The sequence below is a fragment of the Pseudorca crassidens genome, chromosome 9 (assembly GCF_039906515.1).
Source record: "Pseudorca crassidens isolate mPseCra1 chromosome 9, mPseCra1.hap1, whole genome shotgun sequence".
NCBI lineage: Eukaryota > Metazoa > Chordata > Mammalia > Artiodactyla > Delphinidae > Pseudorca > Pseudorca crassidens.
Genome location: NC_090304.1, coordinates 56780573 through 56802452, shown reverse-complemented (window position 1 = coordinate 56802452; position 21880 = coordinate 56780573). Strand labels below are relative to the sequence as shown.

Here is a 21880-nt window from a genome sequence, read left to right as displayed (position 1 = left end):
GGTAAGCTGAAAAGGAGGTGTCTGGTGTCCACTCTGTTAGGCATGTAGAAGCAATGAGTGACAAATATGTCACAGTATTGATAATCCAGTAGATACAAAGCAGTAATAATATAGATGATTGTTTTCTGGATGATGGGAATACCACTTGACAAAGACTGTTTTAAAAGTCCGTTTAAAGTTGTCTGTGAGTTCACTTCAGTTCAATGAATGTTTCCTGAATGACAGTAGGGAAGTGATAGGAGGTTGGGAGTGGGCAGCCTTAGGGAAAGTTGCTGATCCCCCATATGCTGAACGATAAGTTCTTCCCCAGCTAAAAAGGCAGTAATTCCTCTTTTCTTTCAAAATATAAAGATTAGCTCTTAAATTTCAGGGCCAGAAGGAATAAATGGCAAAGCAATCAGTGACTACTTTATAATAATCCACTTGCCAATGTAGGGCTTCATAAAACTCCACACAAGGGAGAAAGTGACCTTTGCAGAACCATTTTTTGGTAAGTTTACTTTTTATTTTTAAAAAGCCATTTTTGTAGTTATCTTAGCTGATGTGTATTGAATGTACTTTTGTTATCTTAAACGTCAACTCCAAGCTCATGGACTTTCCATATATAGCTTCCCTTTCTCCATAATTGGCACAAGAATGTTTCTTAGTACTGAGAGTTTTCTTTCTCTGCTGGTCTCTTCTCACAGCAGTACTGGCCTTTCACCTGGTTTTGTATCTTATTTTAGTAATGGCCTTGTTCTCAGATCTTATTTTAACTATGGCTTGGGCCAAGCCTTGCTGCAAATTGCTTTCATGTGTGTGGAAGACGGAGGAAAAAGAAGAAATCAGCATAAATTAAAATAATCGTGATTTCACATGGACCTAGAAACAAAATTATGTAAAAGATACTAGAGAATAATGCCAAACTGCCTGCACCTCCCACTCATGTAAGAATTTGAAGACCAGAAAGGCTAAATGTCTTGCTAAAGTTTACAAAATATTGATTAAAATTTATCATCTCATTATTTGCATGAAAGCAGCATATCCTAGGGAGCTATAATTTTAATACATAAAACAAATAAGCTATTCACAAGGAAGAGAAATATACCAAACTACTCACCCTAGTTATCTTTGAGAAGGCGGGGAGTGCATATTACAAATTTTTCTCTCTTATTTACTGGGTCTGTCCATGTTCAGTTATGAGCATCATTATTTTAATATCATAATGAAGGCTGTGATCATTAGAGTCAGAGCTAGAGTTGAATCTGGCCTCTACCACTTGTTAGGCTATGACTATAACTTTTGAAAAAGCTTCTTAACCTCTCTGAACTTCAATTTCTTAGACTGAAAAATAGAAGTAACAATGTATCCTTTATTGAGTTATAATAAAGGAGTTAACTGTAAGGTTCTCACATCTAATGCCTGGCCCACAAGGAGCACTTGCTAATGGTAGCCGCTATCACTACTACTACTTTCACTACTGTATTATAGAACACTGGACGCTGACCTGGGGTGATCTTTATTGAATGATTTAAACATTTATCTGCTTAACAACTTGATCCTAAATTAGGGAATTTGTCAACATACCTTCCAGCTTATTTTATCTTTTTGTTAATTCAGAGAAAGCACCATGGCCATTGATTTTTACTTTACCCTATTAGAATAATACTTAACTTTGGGGTACCACAATTAGAATCTAATCCTTACTAAGATAAAAATCCTTGATCCTATTCTATATTTTATACAAGAGAGTTTACCCTGTATTGCTAGAGAAAATCATTAACCATTGTTAAATAAAAAATCCCTATTGTTAAATATCTTGGAGCTCCCTCCCTATCCATGTGAGAAGTAGGTGCCCTTGTGACTTGAATCTGTAGTTCTTTTTAGATACCGTTGTTTTCTCTGTTTCTAGTACCTTAATACATATATAATGTGTCTCTTTTGAACAGCAATCCCATTGGCCTCCTTGTATTTCAGGATGATAACTGCCCATTTCTTAGAAGTCTTCCTCAGAGCCTCCAAAGTAAATTCCACCAATGCCATGGAGTTTCTATTCATGCCCTGGAAAATTTCAATAGAATATTCTTTGTTATTAGTGAACATCTGTATGTACAATTTCATGTGATGCAGTGCCAGAAAAGAATGTCGTTTTATTTATTTAAATATACTATTGCCAACCTACCTAGAGATCGCATAGTCATAGATTAGAAGCTCGAGGTCCTGTAATTTTTGAATTTATTGTTTGGGGCAGACCTAAATTGTTTGTCCCATTTTAGCTATTGAGTAACAGCCACAGTAAAATATATCTGAGTATTTTTCTGTACATTATTTGTAATGTTACTGTTTATAAGGATGTTGTGCTTTTCCAGTTTACAACTGAAGAAGCCTGTCATCCTCATTATTATTCATTCAACTTGAGCACCTGTTTTATCTTAGGCACTGAAGTTGCAAAGATGAATAAAACATTTTTCCTACTGTAGAATATTTCATAGTTTATTGAGGGAGAAAGATACAAAATGCACAATTATATTTCTAAGTGATACAGTCTGTATAATAAATGTATAAACAAAGTGTTACAGTCATAGAAAGGAGGGAACAATAAATTTGGGGGTGTATGGTAAGGTTACAAAGAGAAAGTGACATTTAAGTCAAGTCTTGAAGGATGGATGGGAATTTGCCATTTGGAGAGAGAGGAACAAAGGACGGGCACTACAGAGAGGGGACAGCCAATGAAAAAGCCTAAAGGCATGTGGGGCATGTAAGGAGAGTATCCTCAGTGTGCTGGAGAAAAGGCTTTGTGAAGGAAGGTCCAGTCAAAGTTAGGAGTTTGAATTTTAACCTTTGAGTAGGGGAGAACCATTGAAGATTTTTAAATTAGGGCTGATATAATCAGATTTGAGTTTGAAAACGTATAGTAGTTTGGGACTGGAGGAAGAAAGGCAGGTGACAGACACAAGAGTTGACACAAGACAAAGTTGTGGAAATAAAGAAGAGTCTCTAGATCTGCAAGAGTTTCCCTAGGTATAAACAATATAATTCTGTGATCAATATGATAGGGAAGTATGTGGGCGGTGAGGGAGGGATGGGGATCTGGTTTGGGTGACGAGGTGGGTTAGCTAAGATTAACAGAGCTGGGGAAAATGTACTGTTCATTATTTTGTTTTTGCTTGTTTTGGGGAGCAAGGTAAGAGTTTTCGTTTTGGACAAGGTAAGGTCAGTGTTTTTAGGAACATTCTAGTAAGCAAGTCTGGATCTGAATCTTGGGAGAGAGGTTATATAGTAATATTTTGAATTCTTACGGTTTGTTTTTCCATTAAAAACTAAGATTCTTGGAGGGTAACTGATCATGGTCTCAGAGAGGTGGCTGTAGAACCAAGACATAAATTCCTAAGCTCCTTACCAACTAGGCCTTAACTGAAATGGCCTTTGAAAGAAAAAATAAATCTCATGATTTCCACTATAATTGTTTCACTGTTTAATTTCCCACAGTATCTTTACTTAAAAAAAAAACAACACAAAAAAATACTGGTACGTATATCTACAATCCGTTTTCTGTACTGTTTTCTGATCTTGATATTATTTGACTAATGATAAATGAAGAGTGTTGAGGATAACAGCTAAGGAGCCCCAAACCTCTTGTTTTGTTCTAGCAAAACCTTAAAATTCAAAGATTATTTGGTCCTCGGGACTTCCCTGGTGGCCCAGTGGTTAAGAATCCGCCTGCTGGGCTTCCCTGGTGGCACAGTGGTTGAGAGTCCGCCTGCCAAAGCAGGGGACACGGGTTCGTGCCCCGGTCCGGGAAGATCCCACATGCCGCGGAGTGGCTGGGCCCGTGAACCATGGCTGCTGCGCCTGCGCGTCCGGAGCCTGTGCTCCACAACGGGAGAGGCCACAACAGTGAGAGGCCCGCGTACCGGGAAAAAAAAAAAAAAAGAATCCGCCTGCTGATGCAGGAGACACGGGTTCGATCCCTGGTCCGGGAAGATCCCACATGCTGCAGAGCAGCTAAGCCTGTGCGCAACAACTACTGAGCCCAAATGTCACAACTACTGAAGCCCACAGGCCTAGAGCCCATGCTCAGCAACGAGAGAAGCCACTGCAATGAGAAGCCCACACACCGCAATGAAGAGTAGTAGCCCCAGCTCACTGCAACTAGAGAAAACCCGCGCACAACAACGAAGACCCAACACAGCCAAAAATAAATAAATTAAGTAAATTTTTTTTAAAAAGGGGGCTTCCCTGGTGGCACAGTGGTTGAGAGTCCGCCTGCCAATGCAGGGGATACAGGTTCGTGCCCCAGTCCAGGAGGATCCCACATGCCGCGGAGCGGCTGGGCCCGTGAGCCATGGCCGCTGAGCCTGTGCATCCGGAGCCTGTGCTCTGCAACGGAAGAGGCCACAACAGTGAGAGGCCCACGTACCGCAAAAAAAAAAAAAAAAGAAAGAATGAAGGTGTCATGTTCGCTTCTCTGCAGAAATTTAAAAATAAGAATTTTTTCCCCGTTTATGTTGTTGAACTATAGCCCTTCTTGAAAACCAGAGAGTAAAGCAGACAGTTCTTCAAAATCCACCCCACCCCCCAAATGTCAGGGCTCACTGAGCATTGATTAAAACTCCTAGGTGGGCGTAAAGGACTTGAGTAGGCCTAACAAGGCAAATCACCATACATATCTGATAATTTTTTTTCATATATTTAGAAAATGATTGGCTTGCCTTATCCACATGAAATTCTGGTTTTGACTGTTACTATCTAGATTCTCTGTGTGGCTTCTTGGGCTGTGGTATTTTTCCTTTACTTTGTTCTCAATTGCTGTGAAATGTAGTTGCCTGCTGTTTAAGGCAGCTGCAGTAGAGTGCATCCAGAAGTGGTTATAATTCTATATTTAGTAAGCCATAGGGTTTGTAAAGCATTTGCAAATTCCTTTGGAATAAAATGGTTTCTATAAATGTAACATTTTTAATGAAACTATTATAATCACCCATTAAAGAAATGTGGCAGCTAATACGTGTGGATTTGTGGACAAGACAGAGGCGCAGCACTTTTTTTTTTTTTCTTAAGAGCTTACTGAATATTTTAAATACTTAAAATTAATCATGTGAATCCTATTTTTACACTGTTAATCTTGAATTGCAGAGCTTTTACTCAAGTGTTTACCTTTGGTCCAACATTCCGAGCAGAGAATTCTCAGAGCCGGAGACACCTGGCAGAGTTTTATATGGTAGAAGCAGAGATTTCTTTTCTTGAGAGCCTTCAAGATCTCATGCAGGTAGGTACTCAAGTTTTAAAATAGTTTCTAAATATCAGGCATCTGTGACATTAAAACGCTTCTGTATACATTTTTACCTCTGACATCTGTGCCTTACAGGTGTTCATAGAATGAAGAAGATGGAGAACTAATTAATAAACATCTACTGAATGCTGTTAGTGTAATAGTTTTTAAAGTACAGGAGTCAAACAGATTTAAGTTCATGTCCAAGCTCTGCCATTAACTTTGTTATGATGTTACCTAACCTTAGTGATCTTTAGCTTCCTCAGCTATAAAATGAGAATAATAGTAGCTATTTCATTAGGTTATTGTGAGAAGTAAATGAAAGATTATGTATGTATAACGTAAAGCATCCAGTATGGGATCCGGCACAAAGCAGGCTTAGTAAATAGTAGCTCTTGATATTTGCTAGGCAAATAAACAAAACGTCTTTATAGTTAGAGAAACATGTCTATAGCTATAGTATTAGAAAGCATCCACAGGAGCTGTCAGAGCTCTGGGACAGGGATGATGCTGGAGATATAGTCAAGAGTCAGCTCATGAAAGAAAGACTGTATTTAAATGCCATGCTGAGGAGTTTGAACTTAATCCAAAAGATAAAGGAGAAAGTTCTCAGCTGGGAAAGGCCATGGTCAGAGTTATATTTTAGAAGTATCTCTCTAGCAGCATTATGAAAAATGATTTAGAGGGAGATAAAAATAGGGGTGGGAGCCTTTTCAGGAGGCTGTGGCCATAAATCCATATAGAGCACACAAGTCTGGAGATGGATGGACCAGGATTTGATTATTAGCTCAATCACTTACTGGCTATGTGACCTAAGACATGGGACTTAATTTCTCTGAACCTCAGTTTTCTTATCTGTAAAATGGGAATAATAATTCCTATTTCATATGTTAATTCATAGGATTAGACAGATAATATATATAAGGTACTTAGCATAGTTCATGACACTTAGTAAGTACCCAGAATGTGTTAACTGTTGTTATGAATTCTCTATCCACTACCATTTTGGTTAAGATCTTAGTTTGGAACTCTAATTACAGGATGTTTATTTTAGCAGTTTTCATCAACTCTTACTTCTTTCATTCTACTCTTATTCACCCAGTAAATGACCCAATTCCACTTAAAACAGAAATACCATGTATACTCCCAAATAGAATGGAGTCACAATTTTATTATCCTGTCTTAGGTTGGATTTCCTAGTAAATAAACCCTAAAGCAGAGATTTGTGTGCAGGTATTACTGGGGAATGCTCTCAAGAGAAATACCTGTGAGGAAAGGAAGAAAGCAGCATTGGGCAGAGGGACAAGTTAAACTGTGCTGCATTTACAAACAGATGCCTTAGCCAATTCCCTGAGAAACTTTGGAGCTAGAATGGTCTTTCATAATTGTCCCATAGGAGGGCAAGTGCTTCCTCCTGTGAGCCAGTCATTGGATGCGGGCTAGATGGGAAGGGGTTGTAACCTTGGGTAAGGCAGTCCTCCTGGCCTGGGCAGTTCCTGAAGAGGGACCCAACTATGTACCATCAGCAGTTACTGTTCCTAGCGGATAAAGATCTTGGTCCTAAAGGGATGTTGTGGCCACACACCACAGTGTCCACTTGCATATACCCCTTTAACATCTCCCACCGATTTCTCTAGACCAGTGTCCCGAAGGGGATATTTTTGGTGTCCCTACTAGGGAGTGGGTGGGGGAGTAGGGAAGACGGGTTGCTACTGGCATCTAGTGGGTAAAGGCTAGGGATGTTGTTCAGTATCCTGCAATGCACAGCCCCCTCCCCGCCAGCGAAGAATTATCTGGCCAAAAATGTCAATAGGAACACTGTTGAGTTAATCCCTTTCTAGATTTAGGGATTCAGAATCTGAGCCTCACCAAGTCAGTAAAATTCCTTAATCAGCTTTCAGTTTGAGCTCACCACCCAATTCTTTATTATTCTTTCACTCAGGCAATGAGAGTATTGTAAAGAATGGAACCACACGTCTTACCTCCTATTTCTGCCTTGTCCCTGTCTCCGCTGCCCAATATAATACCAGAGGGAAAGATTATAAAGATAATACATAGATTGTTAGAATTTATTAAACATTATAATCTTTGCTCTATAATTATGTATTCTATAACTGAGTAATTCTTATTTATTTGGTCGTCCACTGAGTGGTACTCAGGGCATACACTATTGAATAGTTTAATTAATTGGAATATAAACTTTTTCCTAAAGACAGAAGAAAAAGGTATATTCTTTCCAAAAATAAACTCCTGCTTCTCTCAGTTTTCTCCCTTTGATAAATTGAATTCTGTGGAAATTATTATCTTGATGAAGAGCAGTCTCTTAAATACAAAATCAGAATATTATAACAGGATATTTTCCTCTTATGACGTATAAGCAATTAAATATTATTATTTTAATACTATTGAGAAATATATTTTTTAAAACATGAGGGTTATGTTAACCCTTCAGTTAAGTTTCTGTTTTATTATAAATATATTTATAGAGTGTAGTCTGAAAGTCAAGGTTAGAAAAGCCAGTGATATCCTTCTTCAAATGGAAATGTTCTGCCCTTGAAAGACACTGCGTTAACAGCCCCAGCTGTTGAAGTCTTCATCTTACCGATTGTGTATTGTGTCCCTCAACAATGCAAGCATACTATCCAATCTACCTGTTCTTTTTTCCTCTCAATATACATTGGCTTTTTGCAGTGATTGAGGGATATAACGCTTCATAAATCATTCAGTTACTTAGTGATTTCTTTATCTCACTGCTAGATTGAAAGTGGTTATAGCCTCAAGGCAAAACATCTTTAGCCTCCTTTTGCTCTTCTTTCATCAAGTTATTCCTTACTTCTCTACAAAATATATGTATAATATAAAAATGCAAAGTATATATAAAAAGAAATGAAAAATATTTTATATATGTACATAAATCTATCTGGTTGTCACTTGATAATTAAGTTCTTTCCTATATCTGACCATGTTAAATTACTCAGACGCTTATGCCCCACTGTGTTTCCAGTGTTGATAGGGTGTCCAGTGATTCAGAGAGGAAAGGAAGATGCCTGCCTGTGGGGCAGCCTGGTCTTAATTCATGCATGTGTCTTTATGAGGACATATCTGAAAATCACAATATGATGTCATTGACATCAAAACAAAAATTTTAGTTTGGATTAAAAATATTTTAGAAATATTTTTCATTCCAGTCACTTTTTTCTTCTGAGAACAAGTTTTTCCCATGAGACTTTTATGGACACCCCTGGTAGAACGAATTCTTATACGCTGATTTGTGTCGTTACTTTATACTTTAGCAAAGCAAAAATGTATGTATTTAGATGTAGATAGATCTCATTGCTTCTCTAATCTTAAAGTTTACTTTCATTTACCAATGACTGAATGAAGCACTTTTCAAAACGTTCCACTCTTCACAACTGATGTTTGTTGCATGCTTCTCTGAACTGGGCACTAAGCTAAGTCTTATACATGGATTATCTCATATAATTCTCACAACAATCCTGTAAGCTAGGTACTGTTAACTGTCCTGACTCTACAAGTGAATATACTGAAATTTAGAGAGGCATCAGTTTGTTTTAGCTGTTCATTTGACAGCCCACTTCAATACCAGTATTGAAACTGTTAACAGAAGGTTCAGACATGGTTCTTTCTTTTTTTTTTTTAACCTTCTCTGAGAAGTTGTGATGCCCCCTCTAATCAATATGGAAACTGAATTAACTTGATGTAGTGTATTCAGGAAGTAAGAGGCCTAATGGATTTATAGCCATTGAAACCTGGAGAGCAGTCCTTACAGGGCCCTAAACAGGTTTTTCATGAAGCTTACATGTCAGGCAATTCTGTATCATTTCTCTTAGGTTATGGAGGGCCTCTTCAAGACTACAACAATGACAGTTCTCTCAAATTGTCCTGAAGATGTTGAACTCTGTCACAAATTCATAGCTCCTGGCCAAAAGGTAATTAGCTTTGTGGATGAAGCCCTTTAAATATGTTAATTACATGTAAGGAATATAATTACATTTAATAAATTTTCTTTTTTCTCTTTTCTTACCAAGGACAGATTAGAACATATGCTAAAAAACAACTTTCTAATGTAAGTAGATTTATACTTTCTCTGAACTTTATTCATAATTTATCATTGTATTTATCACACTGTATTAAATTTTTTGTTTGTATATCTGCTTATCACACTCCCTAGACTCAAGGAAAACCCGTATTTTAATTATTTTTATAGCTCTTATGTCTGGTTCATAGTTGATAATCAGTGTTTCATGAATAAATAAATGAATAAATCATAGCAAGATAATGTTCATAGTAATTATTAACTATATTCCTACAATTCAGACTAATTCTTTAGTAATCAAAATCTGGCTTGATTAAAAAACATGCTTTTAAGATAGGTACATGTAATGTCTGCCCCTCTATTTTTCTCTTATTTCAGTCTTCCTTCTTTTTCTTTACCTTCGCTTGCTAAAATCTGAAAATATATTCTGAATTGTTTTTTTAGCCACTATTTTAAAACCTAAAGATCTGTGTTTTAAATATAGCACATACATTATTGCTTCATTTCCACTATAAACCTGTTCAAGTAGAACTTGTTATTGGACTGGTGGTTTATTCAACCAACCATATTAATCAGATAGGCTATTCTTTTCACAGTTTATTCAACCAACCATATTAATCAGATAGGCTATTCTTTTCACAGTTTATTATGAAACACATAATTGATATGGAAAAAACAATAAGCAACTTCTTATATGCAGTGCAAATAATTCATATAAGACTTAGTATTCAGGGTATTTACAATGTGTAGAGGAAGTAAGTTTGATAATCTGAAGAAAAGAAAATTGTCTCTGAACATAAGTTAGTATCATTTTTCCCTTGCTATCTTAAGTTTAGGAAGTTTTTCTTCTAAAAGAATAAAGAATTCAACCTGTCCTTGAGAAGGGGAATAAGAAAAACTTGGCAGACTTAGCTGAGAATATCAGGTATCAGCCTAGACCTTCAGGCTACCAGTTAAAAATGATGAGTCGTTGAGCCTGACCCAATAACAAGGCAGCAGCTGTGGGATCAGAAAAGGAGGAAATAGGAGCCCCGTGATAGAGAATCGAAGGGCAATGAAGTACAAGTGAAGGCTTTTGAAACTTTTCCTTTCACTTAAATGTATATTGAATGTTTACTATGTGCCAGGCATTGTCCTAAAATCTAAAAACTGTTTAAAAACAGTGGACAAAGCAGATAAAATTCCATGCCTTCACTGAGCTTATATTTCTGGTGGAGGTGATAATAGCCAAGAGACAAGATAAATAAGTGAAACGTATAGTCTGTGAAAATGAGTAATACTTATGGGGAAAAAAACCAGAGAAGAGAAAGAAGATAAGCCAAAGGAAGAATGAGGAGGTAGAAATTTTAGATAGCACGGCAGGGAAGATGTCACTGAGATGATTTTTGAGTAAAGATCTCAAGAAAGTAAAGTAAGAGAACTAGTTATATGGGTAAGTGGGAAAAGAATATTCCAGGCAGAGGGAATAACAAGTACAAAGACCCTGAGGTTGGAGCATGCCTGACATGTTCAAGTAATAGTGAAGAGTGAGTAAGGGAAGAGGATACGAAGATAAAGTAAGAAAGGATGAGGGAGGTAGGGAAATCAGGTGGGGCCTTGTAGGGCACTGTGAAGAGTTTGGATTTTTACTTGGGTGAGGTGGGAAAGCTATTGAAGGGTACTGTGCAGAGATCTGACAAGATCTCAATTGGATTTAATAGGATCGCTCTGGCTATCTGTTGAGAATTGGCTGTAGTAGGACAAGAGTGAGAGCAGCAAAGCAAGTAGGAGATTGTTACAGTCACCTAGGTGCAAGTAGATGGTGGTTTGAACCTTGTATAAGTCAGGGTTCTCCAGAGAAACAAGACCAACGCGATATGTGTATATAAAGATTTATTTTAAGGAATTAGCTCACACAATTGTAGAGGCTGGGCAAGTTAAAAATCTGTTGGAGTGGTCCAGCAGGCTGGAGACTCAAGGAAGAGCCAAGTCAAAGGCAGTCTGCTGGCAGATTCCTTCTTTCTTGGAGGAGGCCAGTCTTTGTTCTAGCAAGGCCTTCAACTGGTTGGATGTTGTTATGGAGGGCAATCTTCTTTACTCAGGATCCACTGATTTAAATGTTAACCTCATCCAAAAAAAACACCATCTCAGAAATATCCTGAATGTTTGACCAAATATCTGAGTACTGTAGCCCAGCCAACTTTATACATAAAATTAACCGTCACAGACCAGGATGGTAACAATGGAGGTAGGTGAAATTGTCCTATTCTGGATATATTTTAAAGATACAGAAAACAGGATTTACTGAGAGTGAAAAAGAGAGAGAAGGAGAGTTAAGAGTGACTTCAAGCCTTTTGACTTACACAGCTATAGAAATGGAGTTGCTATTAACAGAGATGGGGGAAGCCATAGAATAGTGGGGGTGTGTGGAGAGAGAGAGAGGGGTGATATCAGGCTCATCATCATGAGGTGTCATGTTAAGATTGAGATACTTTCAGACATCCAGTTAGATGTTGGGTAGGCAGTTTGAGTGTATGGGCCTGGAGTCTACAGGAGAGTTATGGACATAAGCATATTGATAAAAGTTGTAATTAAGTAGGTAAGGAAAGAAGTAAATTAGGCATCCCAAGGAATCTGTACTGGTAACAGAAAACTAGGGAGATCTTAAGAGAAGTTATCCAGCTTCTGTCTAATAAATAAGATCTAAGATTGGGGAAAAATATCCACCATTTATTGAATATTTACTATGTGCCAGAGAGCGATAAACTTTAAATACATTGTATTTCATTGTATCTTCACAACAACTCTATGAGTAGTTATTGTTGCCCTGCTGTAGATGAAGAATCAACTCAGAAGATATTAGGTGAGTAAAAGGTGAAGTGGGTATTCAAACTCATGGTCATCTGATTTCAAAGCTCATGCTTTCAACCAGTGTACTTCCTGTATCTGAAAGGGCACTGGAATTAATGCTAGAGTAGTTGTAGCTCCCCCACTATCTTTATGACCCTTATGTATCATCTAACTGTTGTGCTTCAGAATCCATGTCTGTAAAATACTCAGGATGGGAACATGGGCTGTGCCATATCAGTCATTGCTATCACTATCATCCGTTCCACACAGCACGAATCATAGTTGTACATTAAATTTATATGTGTGATTTTTTTTTTTTTTTGGTGTCGTCACCTCCGCATGGTCAGAGGCTTGTTTGTTTTACTTATGCACTGAGTATAGTGAACTGTGTTTCAGAGGACCTGGATTCTAGTCCTGCCTCTACCACTTATTAGCCATTAATGGGTGAATTCATATTTTTCAACAAATATTTATTGACTACCTTCTATGAGTTAGGCACTGTTCTAGTCATTGAGGATTCAGTAGTGAAAATAGGCATGGATTAGTCCTTTTATGGAGTTTAGCATCTAGAGAAAAAGATGAATAGTTAAATATTTGCATGAATAATTATTTAATTACAACTACGAATTTGACTAATAGTAAATCTTTAACCTTTCTGAGCTTCAGTTTTCTCATCTATGAAGTGATAACTTGTCTGTCTTATTTTGTTGAAATGTTCAAATGCTGCTTAAGCAATATGTCAAAGACTAGATAACATGAAAACCCTCCTGCTACAAAACATCTAAAAATGCTAGTTAAAATATTATTAAATCCTTTTAAATGCATTGTTGAGTTCACTAGAATATATGAGAAGTTCCAGGAGCTAGAAACAGAGGGGACTGAACACCAGAGGGTGTACGTAAATTACATGATGCTGAGATACCAGAGATGGAGGGGGTTTGTAGACTTTGAAACCAAAGATTTTAAAAGCCATGAGAGAATATGAGAGTAGACCTAAGCATGATGAATTAGAATCAAGATGCACCCCGAAATACACATGCATACATGTCCACACCCACACGCAAGATACCATATGACTTGTATTCTTTTGAATAGATTTCAGTGTTCTTGAGTACTTGTTATAATTGTTTTATATGAAAGTATATTACTTAAAGGACTTGTGTAGTCTTTGAATTTAGGCTTTATCAAGCAGAAATAGAACACACTTATTTTACATTTCCTTTATAGTATTAAGGCTTTAAAAATATAGAGTACTTACCTTTTTATTTGCTCGGCATTTATTTGTGTGAATTTGAGGCAAAGAATGCTAATAATAATCTCTGTAACTTAGCAGTTGTACTCCAACAGTTTCAGAATAATCTTCTTCATTCAACAACAGAAAATTTGAAATATGAAGGTAGTTTGATATTGTATCACACAATATCACAATGTCTTCTTCTTTCCTCAAAGCACTTTGGAAATAGTTTCTGGGAAGGAGAAGAAATATTATTCCCTGGACATACCAAGAAAAGTTAGTAGAGAGTTGATGAAGGCCATTAAGGATATCCAGTGTCAGGACTGTAATTTGAACTTGAAAGTTCTGCCTCAACTTAAGGTATGGGAGGAGTGTGGGGCAGAACATCTAGAATAACAAGAGATATTTAGACATGAGAGTCCTTTTTTTCTTAATAATGTAACTAACATATCAATGGCACAAAATTCTAGTGCTTCCCATTTTGACTGCTCTTATATTTCTCAGTATAATGAGTAGATCATATCAAGTAATTAATAGAACAATAGAATTTCTAAGCAGACAAGAGCTTAATATAGCCCAGTCTCCTTATTTTATAAGTACAAATACTTAATTTTTTAATGTTTGTATTTTTAGAGTTTTGTATAAAATACAAAAATTTATAAAATGCTTTCATTGAGGTGAAGTGATTTACATAGTTACTAAGTGGTAGAGTCAAAGGGAGAACCCAGAGCCCATTATCTTTTATTTTGATAGAACATATGAAACTCCAAGTGGTTTAGGCATTATCTCAGCAGTTAAGAGCTTAGACTCGAGTCAGCACATCAAGGTTTACTTCTTACTTACATGAGTGATTTTTGGCAAGTTATTGATCCTCTCTAAGCTTCAGTTTCCCTTCTGTAAAATGCTCATTTAAAAATTATTACTACTATCAACACCAACACCATTCTTACCTTAGAAATTATCTGTTATTTAATACTAGGTTTTAGTTTGAATAGAATTTCCATCTTCTAAAAAACCTATCACTCAAAACATAGCTTTGGGGGCTTTATTTGTACTCTATGACACAACTCTTTCCAGTTAGTTATTATAGATATGAACTTCATTTTTGCTTCAGAGAATAAGTTTGTTAGGTTATTTTTTAACTCAGAGTCCTTCAGAAAGTTTGTAGATTTTTGTTTTTAATCATGTAGAATACTGTTGCAGAGAACATAGAGAAACTGACATTTTCATATACTATTGGTGGGCATACATTGGAAAAACCCTGTAAAAGGGGAACGATATCTTTGGTGGTGTCTTTCAAAATTATGAAAACTGCAAATGCAAATACTCTTGAATCCAACAATTCCATTTTTTCCATGTGCAAAATCAGTATGAGCATAAATTAGGTATATGTAGTCATGATTTATAATAGCAGAAGATTGGAAACAGCTGAAATATCCATCGATAGATGACTGGTTAAACTAATTAGGATACATCCACAAAGTGGAATGTTATGTAATAGCTCAAAAAGTGAAGAAGTTCTTCATATACTGGTGTGTAAAGATCTGCAAGGTATATTATTGAGTAAGAAAAGTGTAAAAGAGTGTGTATGATATGTATGCTATGGCTGCCATCTATAAAAAAGGGGAGATTGAGTATTAATATTTGCTTATAGATGCATGAAACCCTCTGGAAGGATACACAAGAAACCAATAACAGTAATTGTGTGGGAGAAGAGGAACTAGGTAGCTATGGGACAGGGATGGAAGGAAGGTGTATACTCTTTTATTCCCCTTGATTTTTTTTTTAAATCTATGTGCATATATCACCTATCCAAACTGTTAAAACAAATTCTTGGTTTGGCTTGCGTTAGGCATGATGGTTTCTTACTGAGGTAACCAAAAATGATATTTTTCCTAAACAGTCGTACAATACTAGAATATATTTAAAAAGCCTTACGATGGCCTGAAAGAGTTCATAAGATCTGACCTCTGACTACCTTTCCAATCTAATTTTCTGGCATTCTTCTCCTTGTTCAATATGCTTCAGTTACACTGAATTTTTTGTTCCTTGAATGAGCCAAACTGTTCCTCACTTCAGGCTTTTGTACTCACTGTTCCTTTTACCTGGAATACTTTCCCTTAGGTATTTATATGGCTCATTTCCTGACTTCATGCAGGTTTCTGTTCAAACGTCACCAATTCAGCAAGGCCTTTCTTGACCATCTTATCTAAAATAGCACCCCCCAAATACCTTCTGTCTTTTTATCTTGCCTTGTTTTTCTTCATAGCACCAATAGCTCCCTGGCTTATTTCTGTTTATTTGTTTATCTTTCTTATCCCCATTGTGTGTGTACACACACACACACAAACACACACACACATAGCCACACACATACACAGACACACACACACACGGATAGCGACTCCATAAAGGCAGGGGCTTTGTTTTTATTTACTGTATCTCCAGTGCCTAGAATGATACCTAGCACATAGTAAGTGCTCAGTATATGTTGGATGAATGAATGACAGCTTTAGGGAGAGAGTTTTGCTCTTTTAGCCTCAGTATTTCAACACCTTTTAGGGCATTAGCATAACATGAATTCAGAGAAAATCTTTATTCGCTTAAGTGACTAGCTTCTCTGTGTACACTGCAAGTGGATCAGGAGTGGGATTATTGAATGGCCATTTCTCTTCATGCTGATCAGACTTTCATAGGTCAACCTTAATTCCTGGTTACTCAATAATCATTTTTACAATCATTTGATACTCAGATATGATCTCAAAGACTGTATGAGAATAGGTCTTTCACAGTTTTCAGATGCACCAGTTAACAACAGCCATTAACCTTTCTCTGCTTTTACCCTGTTTCTCTCCAGCATTTCTTATACTGAGGCAGTGGAAATCTTAAAGCAGGCATCCCAGAACTTCACCTTCACTCCAGAGGTAGTATTTATATATATATATATATATATGTATGTATGAAAATATGTTTCTCATATTTATCTGATTTCATTAAGAATCCTTTAAAATAACCTTATTTCTCTTACTAGCAGTGTGTACGTAGTATTTGCATATCTGTACATTGGCTTTTTTTGATGTTTGCCTGACCTCACTGAAATATTTAGAATGAAAAATAATTTTGAAGTAGAATCATATCATTTGGAATAACAGTGACAAAAGGGTTATAAAGAAGTTTCCCAAGTTTAGGAAGATGAAATTCCTTAGAAAGAATGGTAATCGTAGAATATCAGTGTAGAAATCAACTAGTTCAGTGTTTCCCAAAGTATGTTCTGAATGATGTTAACAGTTGACAGGCAGAAGAGGTTATGTGATCAAATAAGTTTAGGCAACACATTAAACACGTTTCTTTTTCCGTTGAACTTTATAGAGGCTTCTGATTTGTGATCCACTTTGAAAAACACTGAGCTTTGTGTGTTTTTGTTTTTTCCCAGAACTCCTTTATTTTATGGGTAAGGATATAGGTCTGGAAAAGCCACATGATTTATCAAGTGGACATGCACATAATGCACATAATTCCTATGCCAGTGCTTCCTTCCTATAATTAAGATATTGCCAGACAAGTGGGAATAGTAAGATAATGTTAAGAATCTAATACCTTTGTCTTCAAACTATTCCTTACACCAGTTCCATTCCCAGTTAAGTCAGATGCTCTCTTTAAGTTACGAGTGCCCTGTGCTTGTTATATTTATAATCAACTGACTTCTTTGTGTAATTTTTTGTTTAATGTTTGTCTCCCATCCTGGAAGCTTCATGAACTCAGAGATTTTGTGTTTCTTACCAGTTTCCAGTACCTAGCATGGTACTTGGGGTTTAATAGGCACATTAGTATTTGCTGAATAAATAGATTAACAGTATTATTAAATATTCATCAGAGAGCATCTGATATATTAGTTGACTCTTTTATCAAAAAAAAAAAAGTCACTGGGAGAAGCCATCTAGCCAGAGATAGACTCAATATTAGGAATATTATCTTTCATCATTTAATTTCCTGAAACTTAGGGACAGTAACTGTAGAAGAAGCTCTTGGCAATATTAATAAAAATTATGATTCTGAATCAGCTTTTATACACCATGGAAAGCATACTGTGTTTTACTACAGATGCTATTTATCTGCTAAATGCTGCTCCCTGAGATGGGGCACAGAAAGCGTAGTGTTTACTAGTTTCAGCTTTCATCATTCCAGGCCTTTGGATGCTCTTGTTAACACATCTCTCTCTAGTTTATTTATCTGTGTAACCTCAGCAGACAGCTCCACACATCCCTGATCCTCAGGGAGAAGAAGCCCTTGGCACTGATACAGGTTATTTTTAGGTCCTGCATTATATCTTTCAGCTCTGTCTTCTCCTTTGGTAATTTCTTTTTTCTCATTACAGTGGGGTGCTGATCTACACACTGAACATGAAAAGTACCTGGTGAAGCACTGTGGCGACATACCAGTCTTTGTCATTAATTATCCATTAGCACTCAAGCCCTTCTACATGAGGGATAATGAAGACAGCCCTCAGCACACAGTAAGAAAAGACATTAAATAAATTGGGGTTAGTCATCTCAGAGCCTGCAGTTTTTCCCTTGATTTAATTTCATTTATCCTTTGGTATATTCTCTTAAATTATATCATTCACTCTTTATATCTCTTAAAATGATAACATTTCTCAGAGGCACCTCTAAAAATGTGTTCCCAAAGAAGATCCCAATGTTCTATAAGCATACTCCCTCATTTCTATCGTAGGGTGTCCTCAGTTAAGCAGATGCACATGGAAGTGTGTTTTGTTTTGTTTTTTTAAATTACTGAGAGCCCTAGAGTGCTGTAGAGCAATGGGCCCGGTCTCCTATCAAATACTGATTAGGAGACTGCAGTGTGGGGGAGATGTTGGGCAAGAGATAATAGTAGTGGCATGATCGGGCAAAGGAAGAGCTAGCTTGGAACAGCAGGCAGCCTAGAGTACTTTGGCTATCAAATAGAAGTCGTGAGGGGAAGGCTATGGAGGGATCGAAGAGGTCTGGGCGGATTCTCCACTTGGTCAGTCCTCTTCCGACCGTCTCTTCTCTCTCTCTGCCTGTCTTGTCTCTTGTCTGTCGTCTGTCTGTCTGCTCTCTTTAGCCTTTCTTGTCCTCTGTTCTCTCTTTACCCCTCAACTACAGTTGGTTTTTATTCTTCTTGTTTCCTTTTTCCTTTTTTCTTTTTTGTCTCTTCTCTCCTTCACAAAATTGGCAGTAATATAGAATAAGAATATATTTGACTCTTTAAATATGTATTGGATAGTTATATGTTTAATATCATTAATTGTAAAAGTCTGTGAGACAAATATATTATGTTTATCTCAAAAAAGGTCCCAAACCTAAACTTTGCCATCTTGTATTTTTCACTTGCATCTAGATAAACACCAGTAAGAAAATGTAGATCAGGACCTACCAGTAAATTAAATGACCTCGTCTTAGTATATAAGGTTATCTCTTTGAATGTATTTCCTGTCTTCTCTCAGATTACAGTGTTACCAAAGCAATATTAGGGGACTTCCCTGGTGGTCCAGTCGTTTAGACTCCACGCTTCCACTGCAGGGAGCCACGGGTTCAACCCCAGGTCAGGAAACTAAGATCCCACATGCCACACGGCATGGCCAAACAACAACAACAACAACAACAATATTAGCCTCCATTTAGTATGAGGTAAACACTTTCATCTCATCTCTAAGTCGCAAAACAGCCTTGACAAGAAACTCATTGTTTCTCCCATTTTACATATAGAAAACTGGGCTGCAAAGAGACCAATTACATTTCCCAAGGCTACATGGGTGGTAAGTGACAGAGCTCGTATTCAAACCTGATTCCCTCTGGCTCTGAAGTCTGTGTTCTCTCCCACTCTATCACTCTGCCTCAAAATCACAGATATAAAATTACATTATAGCCACCGATTTTACGTATCCCCACTTTTCACACCAGCATTATCCAAAACCAATGAGCAACACAATTGATTTATGATTCTTACTTCCTCTTTTCCCTACCAACCCTCTGGTATAATCGATTATGAGAAATGAATAGGCCCACAGGTTAGCAGCAAAAAAATGAGAGTGACTAGGGCATAGATTATCCAATCTTAGATAATTCAATATTGAGCCTACACCACAAAACAGAGGCCTGTGTCTGTATCTCTTGGCTTTTGTATCACTCCACCCTATCCCACTTCCACCTCCCTTCCCCAGTACACACACACCATGTATTCCTCTCATAATTTCCCGAAGTAGAACACCTTTCAGTCATTCAGTTTTGCACTTCTTAAAAATACTCTGGGGCTTCCCTGGTGGCGCAGTGGTTGAGAGTCCACCTGCCGATGCAGGGGTCATGGGTTCGTGCCCCGGCTCAGGAAGAACCCACATGCCGCGGAGCGGCTAGGCCTGCACATCCGGAGCCTGTGCTCCGCAACGGGAGAGGCCACAACAGTGAGAGGCCTGCGTACCGCAAAAAAAAAAAAAAAAATACTCTGCTTAAAGCAGTTCTAAGAGGGAAGTTTGTAGCACTACAATCCTACCTTAAGAAACAAGAAACATCTCAAATCAACAACCTAACCTTACACCTAAAGCAATTAGAGAAAGAAGAACAAACAAAACCCCAAAGTTAGCAGAAAGAAAGAAATCATAAAGATCATCTCAGAAATAAATGAAAAAGAAATGAAGGAAACGATAGCAAAGATCAATAAAACTAAAAGCTGGTTCTTTGAGAAGATAAACAAAATTGATAAACCATTATCCAGACTCATCAAGAAAAAAAGGGAGAAGACTCAAATCAATAGAATTAGAAATGAAAAAGGAGAAGTAACAACTGACACTGCAGGAATACAAAGGATCATGAGAGATTACTACAAGCAAATGTATGCCAATAAAATGGACAACCTGGAAGAACTGGACAAATTCTAAGAAACGCACAACCTTCTGAGACTGAACCAGGAAGAAATAGAAAATATGAACAGACCAATCACAAGCACTGAAATTGAAACTGTGATTAAAAATCTTCCAGTAAACAAAAGTCCAGGACCAGGTGTCTTTACAGGCGAATTCTATCAAACATTTAGAGAAGAGCTAACACCTAACCTTCTCAAACTCTTCCAAAATATAGCAGAGGGAGGAACACTCCCAAACTCATTCTACGAGGCCACTGTCACCCTGATACCAAAACCAGACAAAGATGTCACAAAGTAAGAAAACTACAGGCCAATATCACTGATGAACATAGATGCAAAAATTCTCAACAAAATACTAGCAAACAGAATCCAACAGCACATTAAAAGGATCATACACCATGATCAAGTGGGGTTTAACCCAGGAATGAAGGATTCTTCAATATACGCGAATCAATGTGATACACCATATTAACAAATTGAAGGAGAAAAACCATATGATCATCTCAATAGATGCAGAGAAAGCTTTTGACAGAATTCAACACCCATTTATGATAAAAACTCTCCAGAAAGTAGGCATAGAGGGAACTTTCCTCAACATAATAAAGACCATATATGACAAACCCACAGCCAACATCGTCCTCAATGGTGAAAAACTGAAAGCATTTCCACTAAGATCAGGAGCAAGACAAGGTTGCCCACTCTCACCACTCTTATTCAACCTAGTTTTGGAAGTTTTAGCCACAACAATCAGAGAAGAAAAAGAAATAAAAGGAATCCAAATCGGAAAAGAAGAAGTAAAGCTGTCACTGTTTGCAGATGACATGATACTATACATAGAGAATCCTAAAGATGCTACCAGAAAACTACTAGAGCTAATCAATGAATTTGGTAAAGTAGCAGGATACAAAATTAATGCACAGAAATCTCTGGCATTCCTATACATTAATGATGAAAAATCTGAAAGTGAAATTAAGAAAACACTCCCATTTACCATTGCAACAAAAAGAATAAAATATCTAGGAATAAACCTACCTAAGGAGACTAAAGACCTGTATGTAGAAAATTACAAGACACTGATGAAAGAAATTAAAGATGATACAAATAGATGGAGAGATATACCAAGTTCTTGGATTGGAAGAATCAACAGTGTGAAAGTGACTCTACTACCCAAAGCAATCTACAGATTCAGTGCAATCCCTATCAAACTACCACTGGCATTTTTCACAAAACTAGAACCAAAAATTTCACAATTTGTATGGAAACACAAAAGATCCCGAATAGCCAAAGCAATCTTGAGAAAGAAAAATGGAGCTGGAGAAATCAGGCTCCCTGACTTCAGACTATACTACAAAGCTACAGTAATGAAGACAGTATGGTACTGGCACAAAAACAGACATATAGATCAATGGAACAGGATAGAAGGCCCAGAGATAAACCCACGCACATATGGTCACCTTATCTTTGATAAAGGAGGCAAGAATATACAATGGAGAAAAGACAGCCTCCTCGATAAGTGTTGCTGGGAAAACTGGACAGCTACATGTAAAAGAATGAAATTAGAACACTCCCTAACACCATACACAAAAGTAAACTCAAAATGGATTAAAGACCTAAA

At 37.1% G+C, this 21880-nt stretch overlaps 1 protein-coding gene across 6 annotated transcripts in view; it reads left to right on the top strand.

Annotated features, from left to right (window-relative positions):
• The window catches only part of NARS2 (asparaginyl-tRNA synthetase 2, mitochondrial), a 148170-nt gene that overhangs the window by 96780 nt on the left and 29510 nt on the right, over positions 1–21880 (top strand). For 5 of the 6 annotated variants that reach the window (XR_010946214.1, XR_010946213.1, XM_067750492.1 and 2 more), the window contains 5 exons: positions 5113–5245; positions 9100–9198; positions 9298–9335; positions 16226–16292; positions 17744–17881. Coding sequence is in view for 4 of the 6 variants with exons in the window: in XM_067750492.1 (XP_067606593.1) it covers positions 5113–5245; positions 9100–9198; positions 9298–9335; positions 16226–16292; positions 17744–17881 (475 nt within the window). In the remaining 2 variants the exon portion in view is untranslated. The remainder of the gene's footprint in view (positions 1–5112; positions 5246–9099; positions 9199–9297; positions 9336–16225; positions 16293–17743; positions 17882–21880) is intronic. The other variant, XM_067750493.1, reaches the window with a different exon arrangement.